We start from the raw sequence: 15,227 nt of genomic DNA, 5'->3' as shown, positions 1-15,227 counted from the left end.
AGTAGGACACCCTGCATCTGATGATGTCCATAAGTTCAAGACTTCAGGCTGTCATTGCCAGCAAAGGGTTTTCAACCAAGTATTAGAAATGAACATTTTATTTGCAGTTATTTAATTTGTCCAATTACTTTTGAACCTCTGAAATAAAGGGATTGTGTTAAAAAATGCTTTAGTTGCCTCACATTTTTATGCAATCTTTTTGTTCAACCCACTGAATTAAAGCTGAAAGTCTGCACTTCAACTACATCTGAGTTGTTTCATTTAAAATTCATTGTGGTAATGTACAGAACCAAAATTAGAAAAAAGTTGTTTCTGTCCAAATATTTATGGACCTAACTATAATTGGAATAAGTTAAAGATGATTATTACGCCATATAAACTTTTTTGTTTCTGCTTTTGAAAGAACCAGAAAGAATATGTTTTAATAAAATCATGCAACCCTGAAGTGGATGCTTTGACTACAAAATTGTTGGATGGACTATACAGTACTTAATTGTTGAGATTTAGTTAAGAATTATAGCAAATAATATCATCATGTAAAAGGAGAGTCAAAAGTGTGTTAAAAATGCTTTAGTTGCCTCACATTTTTATGCAATCTTTTTGTTCAACCCACTGAATTAAAGCTGAAAGTCTGCACTTCAACTGCATCTGAGTTGTTTCATTTAAAATTCATTGTGGTAATGTAGAGAACCAAAATTAGAAAAAAGTTGTCTCTGTCCAAAAATGTATGGACCCAACTGTATGTAGCTCTGTCTGAAATGGCATGCAGTCATTAGCTTACTAGGAAGATGAGGAGGTACTCTAGACAGAATATATGTAATATTTTTTCCTTTTTTTCTTTAAACGAGGTGATGCCAGGCCTTACATAATCAATTAACATACAGAATATCAATATGAATAGAAAACAAGAAGAAAATAATAATGATGCTATTCTTCATAGCTTTTTATTCATCCTTCCCAGGATATCAAGTCAGTTCTGTCTTTTTGATATTTTATCTTTTTGTGCCTTGCTCTCTTGCTTTTAGTTTTTTTTTGTTTTTATTTGTTCTTTTCAACTTGTTCTTGTTATTTAGGACTCTCTTCAGTTGCATTAATAAAATCGGCAGTTACCTGACATCTGCATGCCGCTATCTGTCGCTACTGAAAGCTGCTCTGCTTTTCTGTTCACTTTTTGCTCTTCCCTTTCATTACAGTTTGCATTTTTTTTAGACCTGAAAGTATAGCTTTGTCTTTAAGGCTTTTTTTGAGTTTGAGATTGTGTGTTGTGGATGTGGCTAAATTTACTCTCACACTTTATATTGTATACTTATTTCAGTTCATTCATTTTGTTTGCATTCCTTTGCTAATTCAGCCAGAGTTTAGAATTTTTGTTTCTGGTTTTGTTAATTATTGAAGAGTTCAGTCTCAAATGTATTTCTTTGTTTGTTTTTGGGGAGGGAGGGCTTTTGCTTATTTGTATTCTTTCTATTTCTTGTTATTTTAAACAACTCATTAACTATTTACAACTATGCAAGTTCTGAATGTGGAATTTTTTTTTGTGTTTTTGTCTATCCCTTAAAAGTAAATAATACGTAACAATGTAAAGAAGTCTTACAATGTGTTCTGTACATGAAAGACAAAAAAGACAGTGCAATGTGAAAAATGAAATGGTTTATTGAAAATAACACTGGATTAATAAACAAATAAAATAAAAAATGAATCATTCAAGTATTCAAGTGAAGAAAAAACTAAACCTCTTGAAAAAAACAGAATAACAAAAGGCTGAATAATATAGTTACAAAAAAAGAGGAATACGTAAACACTAAGTTTTCAGAAGACAATGCCAGCTCGAACAAATCCAAAACAAAAGGCCATTCTAAAACAGCAAACACCTTTAAGCATATGGCACAAATAAAAAAAGTAAAGAAAATTCTCAGTAATTAAACTGCAGATAAGTAACCTCAAGCATTGCTTTTAAATATAGATAGAAAAGACTGAAAACCTCAATGAAGGGAAGAGTGTTGACCCCAGTGCCACAGTGACCCCAATGCCGTGTTAGCAGCTCACCTGCAATATCATAAGCATCCAACACCTTGGGTTCAGCAACAACAAGAGGAGGCAACAATCAGAATATATCAGAACAATTGGAAAATAAAAGAAAGAACCACCAAAACTAGTAAGAAAAAAAAGTAAATACCAAAAGAAATAAATTAGCACAAACAATATAAATTAGTAAATAAAGCAATACAAATTGCAAAGAAAAAGAAAACAAAGAAATATTAAATTAAATTAAAACCAGAGACTTGCCCTGGTGAGAATCTTACATGAAGTGTGTGTTTTAATCATAATACACTATTAATGCACTGATTCAGTTACATACTGGATGCTTCACCTACTCCTTCAGACTATGTAAAGGAAGCTGAAGGTTATAAAGTAAAGATAATTGTTAATTTTTATATCATCAGCAAATGTTTTAGTTCTAACAAATATTAGTTGATTCGCTGATGAGAACTTAAGTTCTATGACCCCATTTTCAATGTTTGCCGCACAGCTTTGTATAGTAAAACTCTGTCTCTTTCATTTAAAAAAAACACTTTCCCCCACAAAACAGCTGTTAAAATAATGTGAATTTGAAGAGATTTCCTGCCTTGTACGTATGGATATGACTGGAAGAAAGTGTGCACAGAAAATGGGTGCTCATTATTCCTACAATAAATGTTTCCTTCAAAAGGGGGTCACCAAGGGTGTCATTATGTGGTTCAGGCAGCCACGTTATTTAAGAATTATGTGCTAAGCATCGTCTGAGCTTTGTAAGTTTGAGAAAACTATACAGATTTTCCTATAGAGTTTTTTTTGATCCAGTTTGGTTTTTAGCTCCACATTTGCTTAGTCCTTGTTTTGGTTGCTGATTTTTTAACAAATATCTCTTTTTGAAGTGCTCCAAAATAAGACATCTGCCTCATCAGTGCAACTATCATACTTACTTACACATCTTTATGAATAGATTGTATTGGACTGGTGTAGACAATGTGGAAATTTTAAAATCGGTATCTTTCTTCAACACCAGTTGCTTGCTCTTGAAGAGAACTGCTCCATTGACAAACGGGTGTTGTTTCCTTCAGGCTATGCTGAAAATGTCCATTTGTATTTTATATGCGATTGGATAGCCTTGACACTATCCAAATCCTCTAAGTAAAACACAATTGTGCCCCCATCTCTGAATATGCAACATAAATAACAATAGGAAAAAACATAACAAAGCTCTACAAAATACTGTATCTGCCCATACACACACAGATCATCACCATCAACCCATTTTAGGAGAGCAATACGACCCACATTGTGGCTTGCTTGAGCCCAGCAAGATTTATAAGACTTTAAATGATGGTTCAATACACAAATCTTGCACCAATGCAAATCCTCTCAATAATCATCCATGACTGCATGTCTATAGGGACAGAAATTTCCACACAAACTAGACTGGTAGTATACTAAATAAAATCCATTACTACATGAATATTATTACATTAATTAAGCGTATCATTCAGAAGATCTTCAGTGCAAGTTTTACTGTAATATTGTGTGCCAGTATGTGGTCTATGGAAATTATAGCCAGCCCATTAATACAGCCCTATGTAACTATGCCGTAGGATCATTGAAGATTTGCTCACCTTGTAAAATTAGCTGCTCGTCATTGTGGTTGGGAGCAGAATCCTTTACATCATCTCTGCCCACTCGTGCTTACAGTGTAAGCAAATCTTTTAGTATAAGCAGTGAAATGATGACTTGATGATGCCAGATTGTCACCCTTGGTAACTCAGAAACAACTCAGCAACTCATAGCCAGTCACAATGTACAAGTATTGTAAAAATGATAAGATTTGTACTTTTGCAGTACTTGCCCTGTTAACAACCTCTTATTTTAGTGTTAGTTGCCAAACAGTCTTGGTCGACAATCTCTCACCCTGCTGCTCAGAATTGGACCCAGTTCCTTTATAAGAGGGTTGTTTCTGCACTTTTACATTTTCGTTGAAATTGGTGAAGGCAGGAGGAGTAGTAATTGGTCATGTCTGAGAGCGTTATGTAACTAGTTCTGTCTGGCAAGCCGGCTGCCCTTACAGTTTAGTATAAGAGTTGTCAAGAGTGTGGTGAAGATGGCTGCGAAAACTTATAAATAGCACCAAAGAGGAACAGCATTCTATCAAAAGCTTTTTGTGGGCAGAAGTTATGCCAGAAGCAGAAATTCATCTCAGCGTGTTTGCTCAGTATGGGGATAAAGTTCCCTCTCGTAGAGTCGTCTATGAGTGGATTGAAATGTTCGAAAATGTCCGTACTAGTGTGATGGATGTATCGCGCTCCGGATGTTCAGCTACAGCCACGACCACGAGGAATGAAGACAGAACCCTGATGCGAAAGCAGCTACGCACTCAACCAAAAACATTTTTTGCTGCTGGCATTAAAATGTTGGTACGACACTGGGAAAATTGCATTGCAAAGGAAGGTGACTATGTAGAAAAGTGATGTAATTTGTTTGTGAAATTCGGAATAAACAGAGTTAAAAAAGTGCAGAAACTTTTTGAGCGTCCCTCATATGTGTGGATGGATAGCCTGAGCTAGAACAGAAACATTTGACGTGGTTAGAGACAGCTTGGTAGGTAGGATGTCGTGCTCTGCCATCAAGTTTCTAATAGGCTGAATGAAGTGGTGTCTTCGGAGAGTGTCTTCAGTACGGGATGTGTATTTGGGGACCTGCCACATCGTGTCGCAAGTGACAGTTTGAACGATGTTGTTGAAGTGTTGCTCTCGACAATTGCCTACTTTGCCAATATGAATGACTATGTTCATGCCTGAATTTCCTCATTCAGAGTGTCTATCTGAATACATGCATTTGTAATGTCTTGAATCTTTATCTCCTTTGTATAGATGTCATTTTCATCCTTCTTTCCCCCACATTCAGTAGATCTTCTTTCACAATAAGGCTGAAGTGAATATGTTTATCCTTTACAAGCTAAGCAGGGTGAACAGCCACATTCAGGTGCTGTGATGATGGCAATACAGCAGTGGTGAAATAGAAATTTACCCTGTTAAATTTTCCTTATGCATCAGCTTTTTACTAATGCCAACAAAATATTACACCAAACCATGGGATTATGGAAAATATGGACTGAAATTAGTATAAGTAAATTCCCAGACTTGGACAAAGGGTTTAAAACTTGCATGCAAACATTGCAGCCAATTGTCTGTAAAAATGCTTCAGCTATTTCATGTCTAGAAAAAATGGACTTCATGTACGTGATAACATTTTCAGCTGTTACTGTATTTAAACAACAAACGTTGGAATACAATGAGCAGAAATCTGCCATAATGAGATAATTTGCTTAAAGGAGAAAAGGTCAACACATCCCTTTCAAATGCTGAATACAGGATGGGTAATTTGACATTTTGTTTGCAATATTTGGGCTAGTGCATTACCTTATGTTCCAAGAGACCTTAAGAACGTAATTTTTTTGAGTCCTACGTAACTATCATCTTCCTGACCTTGCATATAATGTTGTCTACTATGGTCATCTCCTCCGTGTAGTTTCAATAAACATGAAAAAATCCAATTGCAGTCTTTTTCTGCATAAGGCAAACTTTTTCTTATGGTATGTTTCTCTTTTTCAGTTTTCTGCATTCAGGTAGTGCTTCCAATCCATATAACTTTATTCCCGCACCTCTGCAGATACTGTACTTTGTAATCAGGGGAAAAATTTTGATCAACCGCTTTCACAGTGTATATGTAGTGCACATCTGCCGTCAAAGTGTTTATACTACATTCACGACATCATCCTATAAACTGTAATAGGCAAACATTGAGAGACTTTATAGTAATATCAGTACTTAATGGGTACTTTCCACAATGTCATCTTGTCCTGCAAGACACTAACAGAACATTCTCAAACAAACAGGATGGTATGGAGTTTTGGGGCAAACCATTTGGGGCTCACCAGTACCAGCAACACCACGCGGAGTACAGGATTTGGGGACTGACTTTTTAGCCTACAAATCACCTTAAGTGTTTGCATTACCTAATGAATACTTTCACCCCCATTCGTCTTTAACTATGAATGTAAGTTCATTGTCTTTACAAATATCTTGTCTTTTGTTACGAGAACTCCTGTTAATAGATACAGCAATTTTGACCACTGAGTTCTTATTATGCAATGACAGAATATGATAAACAAGTTACTTATCTCTGACGTGCAAGAAACAAAAAGGAAAAACTAAACAGGCTGGGAGATTTGCGTTAAGCAAAACAAAAAACAAACCAAGGTCACAACTGTGAGTCAAACCAAAAACCTAAAATCAGACAGCAAGAACCAGAGCAAGAAATGTGTTACTATGAAGTCAACACGCAAAATACTTTTTACATCCATAAACTCAGATAGGAAATAGCTACAAGAAAGAAATTTTTAACGCCTGCCACTGTTAGCCCCGTGATAATGCCTCTGGCATCCAGGACTCATGTCATGACCATGGGATTGGCACTAAAAGAAAACAACGATGGTATCATGGCCAGATACTGAGTATACTAATCACTGCCATTATATTCATAATATTTGGATACTCAAATATATGAAGAGTGTCTAATATAATGCAGGGAGGGCTGAGGAGGAGAAGGAGGAGGTTAGGAGCATGCACTGATACAGTGCGTTGCCACACACCACATGAAAAATTACCTCAGGATCCCAGATTAGGACCCGAGTGCAGCCATGCAATGGGTGACACCTCAGCACCAAAACATTTATAAAACCAACTGATTATAACATCGGAGAAATTAAAGAAATGTTTGTGTTTCTGAAAATGAAAAAACTGTACCAGCTGAGCTTGGTTTGGGGTCAACATATTAATAGATGCTCAAAATGGCTAAGTGCTGTGTTTTATAAAAAGATAATATGATAAGATGAGAGTGATGCAAGTTTGGGAATTTGTCTTGTGTTTATGTTATCTCCTTCACTATATAGCTACTAGCTTTATCTGTCTGCGACTTTGTGAAGTGAAATTGTAAAACTGACCATTGACCCCTTAGTTTTATTTCTCCAGGAATGCTGTTGGCAAGTTTTTCTTTTATTCTTTGTCAAATTGCCTTATCTTATCTATAATATTAATGGACTTAAAATGCCACAATTTTATGTAAAGCAGATTGAAACTTGCTCTTTGCCTTTCACCTAATTTGTAGTTCATGTATGATAAAGACATATAGCTTAGTTATTTCTGTCACTACTTTATAGCTGGAAGCATATGCAAGACCTCTGAGCCTTTTCTCAGTGTAGAGCGCTATACAAAAATAAATTCAATTGAAAACTGTACTTTATCAAGGACCAGATGGAAAGTAAAATATTCTGCCAGAAATATTATTGGAGTATTGAAAGTACATCAGAGAAATTCTTACCTTGCCCATTCCGGCATGAGCATGTCCGAGTTTAACCACCACAGGAAACGTTGGGGTTGTCAGCTGAAATAAAAAGAAAAATAATATTTAACAGGGTGTGTGTTGTTAGTGTGGTAAGCCAACATCTGTCATGACAGTTAAGTTTCTTTTTAGAAAAAATTTAAAGGCCAAAGTCTAAGCATCCATGCCTCTGCGGCAAAGCTTATTAATAAAATCTGTGATGTATGGCAACTCCATCCTATAAAAATGTAAGCAGCATGAAATACCAGAGAGAAAAACAAAATTAGTTTATATCAAATTAGACAAAAGGAAGGATGGGAATAAGCCTGAGAACATATAGTTAATTTGTTGCACTTATAGGTCAAATCCTTCCATTTATTGAGATCACCTTCTATTCCAGGACCATCGCATGCCATCAATTCATGTAGTTGTCATCCATCCATGGACTGTACCACTGGTAATAAAGAAGACCACAGATGCCATGACTGTGAAATTCTGAGAGGGTTTCATTCCCACAAACAATTGAAAGTAATTATTTTACCAAGGTAAGATGGATGTTAAGTATAAAATAAAGAAAAAAATGTAACCCATACAAAATTAGGTTAAAAAAAATTTATGCTTTAAAATGTTAACACAATCCTCTTAACCCAGTTCATGATCACTGGTAGCTTGTGTTTATTCCAGCTGTACTGGGTACAAAGTAGAAAACAGTCCTGGACATGCAACAGTCTATCACATGGTTCAATCACACACACAAATTCAAACAGGACCAATATGGAGTCACCAATCAAACTAACACACATACATTTGGGGATGTAGGAGGAAAACTAGAGTATCTGAATGAAAACACTTACAGGAATGGGGAGAATGTTCAAACTCTATGAATCCATGGGGTGACAACGCTATCCAATGCTGTTCTATTTTCGAATGTATTTAACATTATTATTACTAATTTTATTACTAAATGTAACTGAAACATTTCATTTGTAAAACTTGTTTCTCTGAAATGAAATTTAGATGGGTGGTGGTAAACTAGTTTTTCCCTGGATTTGAACTGTCTTTGGCATTGTCTGCATGGAGTTTACATATTCTCCTCTTGTGTGTGTGTTTAGGGTGGGGGGTTCTTTTAAGCTCTTTTGATTTTCCTTTGATATCCTAAAGACAAACAGCGGTGAAGGCTAACATCTATGATTGAGAATGTGTGTTTTTTGTTTTGTTTTGTTCCCCGAGCTATTGAGACAGCAGCATTTGGTTCAACGCTGAACTGTATTAAGAAAGTTTGATGAATTATGGATGGATGCAACAAAAAAAGTTTTTAAATGACATTCAAAAAGCTCAAAAGACTTGTGGAAATAAGGATTTAAGTTTGCTTTGTAAGAATCTAAGTCAAATCTAAGTCAAATATTTTCAATTTTCAAGTGGTTTACAATTTTCAATTTTATTCCAGTTTTTGTATTACAAGCCAGTAAAAAATGTCAGTGGCATAATAGTACAAAACAATTAAAATTTTCACAGGTACCAAATTTTGTGATCCATCATGTTCATGCCTGCTTTGAGCAGGGTATGGTAAGGTCATTGCTTTTCAGTATGAATATTTCATCCTTTATATGAAAAAATAAAAGTCATCAAATGTAAAACCTTAACATAATTTACTAATGATGGAGTTCTTCAAAGAATTTACTAATCTCAGTTTAACTGAATTCAAACATTATTAAAGACATCAGAGATAATGGAATTAAAGTCCAGCACTCTCACAGTAAACAAATACTCAATCATGTCTTTGTCAGTTGTCATAGATAGATATAATTCTTTATTGTCATTATTATGCATACACATAACAAAATTTTATGTAATTCATTGTGATTACCGCTAGTGAGTTTTGATTCACATACATTTTCACACAACTAATACTAAAATTAATTTTACAGGCAATTTTGAAAAGTGAAACCCAAGTTTTTTTTAAGGTTTTTTGGAGTGGAAAAAAAAAGACTATTACTCCCAAATGTCTTGTTCATACTCTCATATTTATCAGTTTTCTTTTCTGTAATCGATTAGTGCATGTAATATGTCGCACACCACTAAAATCAATTATTTTTCTACATCATATTCACACCATCACAGATGAGTGCAGTGAGTTTTTTGAAAACATGAGATACTGTATATTTTCCACATGAAGACACACCAAAACGCACCTTTATGGACATTATTCTGCTTTTCCACAGGAAAACTCAATATACACAAAGCCACCGCTTTATTCTATTTGAGGATTTACAGTATATATTTCATGTGCTATTGAGCTCCAATTTTTTATTTGTTTCCAATTAATCTCTAGGATTGTGATCAACAAGACTCTCGTCATATTTGGAAAAGTGGGCATTGTAGTACATATACCACAACACATAGCTGATGGCGTAACAAAATGTCAATGTATGTTTTTTCCACTAGATTATTTAAATAACTAAATGATGCATGTAGAAGTATGAAAATGCTTCCTGACAGAAACTAAACGCTTCCCTTCTTGTGTCAATGGCACAAAATTCACTGGAAGCAAACTCTTCAATAATTTTATGTGAATCATTTTGCTCATCGCTAACTAATCATTTGTTCTTTGATTGTCCTGTGAGGAACGTTAATTAGATCATGGTCCTCACTGAAAACTACAGAGTACCTAAGAAAAGGCAGATTTTCATACATTAGTCCTTTTGAGATCCCAAAGCCTCACTCCACAGTTATCAGAGAAGGCAGGGCCAACTGCATAACCTCCGTCGCTCCTAGATCTCCCTAACTAGTGTATTCCATGTAGTTTATCTTGTTATAACATAGTAAACAAGGCAAAAGACCCAGCTGTCCCTTCTGAACTACAAAGCTGCTAATTTTAAATTTAACTGCTTTTTTCATTTGACTATAATGTACTCTACTGTGCAAAAGAAATAATCCAAAACAGATTAACTTTTAGCTACTTTTAGTGTATTTTTTAAGATTGATGTTAAGATATCAAGTTCTGCACAGTCTTCTGAAAGGCACTTATTCCACCCTAATTAATTGTTAAAAGCTCCACTTGTAAAATTTATGTAATCACCTTTAAAGGCATAATTAAATGCTGCTATTAAAATCACACAAACCAAATTCCTCTGCTCTAAAACGAATAGAATTTCCTTGTATGTAAATCAGGGTGTGAGTAAGATGATTACAATGGTGGTGCATTGCTTACTGGAATATAAAATACTCTTACACACACTCTGTAGGCATGCAAAAGAGGTCTGTGGATTGGCTTGTATTGCAGTGCAGTGGTCTTTAACTGTTTGTTTGATAAGATTAGTTATAATTTTAAAGAAACTCAAAAATAAATAAATAAATATGATTTTAAAAAAACCAACAACAACCACCACACACTCCCCAAAACAAACACACGTAAAAACTTCTGGCTTGGATAAGAAGAGGTACTACTATCACATATAGTCTCAATATAGCTAATAAGCAAGTAGATATATAAATAATTTCATGTTGTCTGCAAAAATATTTGTTTTGGTCACAACTCTTTTTGCCAACTGTCTTGGACTACTCATATTTCATGAATTAACTATTTTATAACACGGCTGCTACATTTGAATCAGACAAAAAAAGAGTTTTTTTTTTATCATTTAAGAGCATAAGAGATGAACAAACATTTTCAAATGGATTATTCAAAAGAATATTTGCTTTCTGTGGAAAAATACAATGCAATCCCTCTGTGATAAACAGACATTACACTTTTTTCCCTTCTTTCAACGTGCAAGAAAATGAAAGATTTCATTCAGCTTCCACCTGTTCAATAAGACAGCAAATGCCTTGCCTTATCAACCGCACTCTCACCTTCATTCCAAATACGATGCACTGTTAATTGGAACACCTCTTTCTGTAACTATTGATGCCTAATGTCCCACATTTTGACTCTGATCGGTCATAGGATTACATTTAGCTTTGTCAAAATTAAAGCATGGTCTCATAAAAAAATGCAATACACACAGAGCTGCCTCTAAGTGAAATTCAACACGTCTGCTTTGCTTTTAGTTATGACATGAAATCTATGTACATGAATTAAAATGCAATTTGCTTTTGTATTGCATTTTAAACAGACACAAAAATTGCATGCCATTGTGAAAAGCAATTGACTATTTGGTTAATATGTTTTTCATTACAACTGTGTCAAATTTAAATAGCCCACTTGCAATATGTAGAGCATTTCAGTGTAGTTAACAAGTTGGATTGTATTTCATTTTGGCATGAATAATTTTTTGTACCGAGCTGGAATCTGTTCAAACTAATATCTTTAATGTCACCAAAATCAAGTCACAAACTTAAGTTGGAAGTCAAAACAACAAATAAATTCAATACCAAAGGAGACTTCAAGCTTATGCAGTTGCTTGATTGAAGTGGTAACCTCATGTATCCTAGCACCCATGATTTGATGGATCATGTGGCACATTAGACAGCATTAAAGCAACCACAAAATGGTGGCACTTATGCAAACAAATAGCTATGCGATGTTACTACTTCTTTTTTCAGCTGCTTCTGTTAGGGGTTGCCACAGCGGATCATCTTTTTCCATATCTTCCTGTCCTCTGCATCTGGTTCTGTTATACCCATCACCTGCATGTCTTCTCTCACCACATCCATAAACCTTCTCTTAGGCCTTCCTCTTGCCTAGCAGCTCCATCTTTAGCATCCACACACACACACACACACACACACACACACACACATATATATATATATATATATTAGTGACAGATTGGGGGCACTATCGCTCCCTTGAACCGTTGTCCAAGACATCAGACACCAGGTAAAAGTCCAATAATCTTCCTTATTTGGACAAATACAGTGCACAAGCACCCTCTTCTCCACAATACTCATTAAATCACTACAATAATCACTAATAAACAATCCACCACTCCCAGACGAATTGCCACCCTTCCACCCAGTTCAGCTCATTGTCTGGGAGTTCCCACAATCCTTTTATAATCCGTGACCCGGAAATGTTTCTGAACCCTCAGTCCATGTGACTTCTTAGCACTTCCGGGTCAGATCAAAAACTCTTCTTTTTCTTCACCCTGGAAACAATTCATTCCCCTTGTCCATGTGACTTGGACGTACTCCTGGGGTGTAGGGCAAATAATATTCTTTGCTCCTCCCTGCAGCTCCATCTAGCAGCCCCTGTGGTATCCAGCAGGGCTGTGGATGAAAATTCCATTGTCCAGGATTCCCTGCTGGTTTTCGGGGCACCTCCATGCTGCAGGGAGGGCTCCATCTGGCGGCCTGGGGGTATTGGCCGGGATTACAAGCAGGCCTTAGACCACAATATATATATATGAAATATACCCAGCAACTCTCCTCTGCACATGTCCAAACCAACACAATCTCACCTCTCTGACTTTGTCTCCCAACCGTTCAATTTGAGCTGACCCTCTAATGTACTCATGTCCATCCTCATCACACCCAGTGCAAATCTTAGCATCTTTAACTCTGCCACCTCCAGCTCTGTTTCCTGCTTTCTGTTAAGTGCTACTGTTTTCAACCCATATAACATAGGTGGTCTCACTACTTTCCTGTAGACCTTCACTTTCACTCTTGCTGATAACAGGTCTGCCACAAATATTAACACAGGATGAAAATAAAAATTCTGAATGTTCTATGAAAATTGCAGATTACTACCTAATGCTTTCCTGAGATCAACCATATCATTTTGCAGTGACAGGGGAGGTTTGTAGTAAAACGAATAACATTACTATATACTTACATCCTTTTTCTCCTATACAAACTATATTCATCCATTCATCCATTTTCCAACCTGCTGAATCTGAACACAGGGTCACGGGGGGTCTGCTGGAGCCAATCCCAGCCAACACAGAGCAAGAGGCAGGAACCAATCCTGGGCAGGGTGCCAACCCACCGCAGGACACACACAAACACACCCACACACCAAGCACATATTAGGGCCAATTTAGAATTGCCAATCCATCTAATCTGCTATATTATCTAATGCATTGATTTCTTGATGCTAAAAATAGCTAATGTCAAGCAGATAGCTATATACATAGTAATAACTGACAACCAGGCAAAATGCAGACAACGGGTTGTTTGCATGAAGTGCACATGACAAAAGAACTAATCCAGACTTTACATATGTAATTTAATTCCTGCTATGAAAAGAACTTCATCATGCAGAAAAAATTAAATTTATTGTCTATTTTATAGACAGAAGTGGGGTGGCCATCCATTCATAGTTCGTTTTTAAAGTCTTATACAGGTCAAGGCCAATTTTTTTTGCCCTTAGACGTCTTCCAGATTTAGTTCTTCTAAACAATGACTGATTATATTATTTCCAGTTAGAAACCTATTTTTATTTGCATTTTTTTCTGGTTATGTTGAAAGGGATATTTCTTGTTTTATTTTCTAAACATACACTCATATTACTGTATATGCTTGTATGTCTGAAGACATTATTTTTGATCTATGATAGTTTGATTTTCCCTTTATCTTATTTTACTCTAGTTTTATTATGTTCTGCTACTCCTTATTCATCTGCTACTTGCTTTTAATGTTGTAAATCACTGTGGACAACTTTGTACTATATAAATAAACTGACTTAACTTTTCACAGTTACAGTACAGTATTTATTTTCTCATTTGCTTTGTTCTTTCTTTCCTTCTTTCTCTCCTTACCAGTGATATTCAGGTAATAACCTTGGCAGAGGTAACTTATGATGGGCAGGCACAACATGCGTTTTGGTTTCTACTTTGAGATCAGTGCTGCTAGAATTGATTCTGGCCCTGTTTTGAATAACTGGATTTGGAAAATAAATGAATGAATGCTGATGTCTGAATTCATATCTGGCTAAGATAATGATTAACATCTGTAAGGGGTTAAAAAAATTGCAAATAGCAAATGGATACACTATTGTGAAAACACATACAGCATACTGTGTAAAAGCTGTCAAGACAGCTTGCCTGTGCTCAGTCTATCTTGTATCTTATAAGGTAATTGCCGTGAAAAGAAATGTAGTGTTTATGCAACTGCTGCCTGTCCTCTGAAACAGTGTTAAATTCCCTACCTGAATTACTCAAGCTAGAGTATTTTTCAGTTTCTTTGTTACACCTTGTCTAATGAAGGGGCCTTAGCTGCCTCGAAAACTTGCATTTGTAATCTATTTGGTTAGCCAATAAAAGGTGTCATTTCACCCTGCTTTCTCCTGTATAAAGCTTCTGCAAAATCCACACTGCAGCATTCTTGTTTCCATTTCAAACAGATGTGAGAATAAATCAGAAATACATGGTGTAGAACTGAAATTAAGAAAGCTTTATAGTCAAACTTGCTTGCTGAACACAGAGTTACACACAGGTCTGGGCATGAAGTACTAGTAGGAAAAATGTAAACACAGATATCCTGTCTAGTCTAAGACATGAGGATGCTGCACTTGAGGTCCAAGGGAGTTGACTGGCAGTTGCACGCCTTCAGCACTTTAGCCAGTTTCAGTTCCAGGGTTTCCGTAAACAAACAAAGGAATTTTGGGTTTATTGAAGAACTTTTAGTTTATGAATGGATGCAACTTTCATGTCATCTAATTTCCTTTACTATTTTTCTTACTAAGTATCATAACAACTGGCAGAATGGAAAAACAAAATTCATTCTCCCTAATAGAAGTCTTCAACTCGTTCCTAGAATTTCAATGCACTAATCTGTGAGGGATAAACTGCACATTTCATTTTCTGAATCTTCCTGGGGTTTCCTTTGAATAGGCCATGCTTAGTGCACATTGTATGGTAGTCACTGGTGCTAAA

General features: G+C 35.8%; 1 protein-coding gene across 1 annotated transcript in view; it reads right to left on the bottom strand.

The window, feature by feature from the left end:
- LOC120539439 (synapsin-3-like) overlaps positions 1-15,227 on the bottom strand; it is an 842,044-nt gene that overhangs the window by 230,500 nt on the left and 596,317 nt on the right. Inside the window, exon 7 of the mRNA XM_039769493.1 lies at positions 7,411-7,473. Within this exon, the coding sequence (XP_039625427.1) occupies positions 7,411-7,473 (63 nt within the window). The remainder of the gene's footprint in view (positions 1-7,410; positions 7,474-15,227) is intronic.

This window comes from Polypterus senegalus, chromosome 11 (genome assembly GCF_016835505.1).
Source record: "Polypterus senegalus isolate Bchr_013 chromosome 11, ASM1683550v1, whole genome shotgun sequence".
NCBI classification, from domain to species: domain Eukaryota; kingdom Metazoa; phylum Chordata; class Cladistia; order Polypteriformes; family Polypteridae; genus Polypterus; species Polypterus senegalus.
The sequence above is the reverse complement of the archived record's forward strand: the minus strand, read 5'-3'. Positions and strand labels throughout refer to the sequence as shown.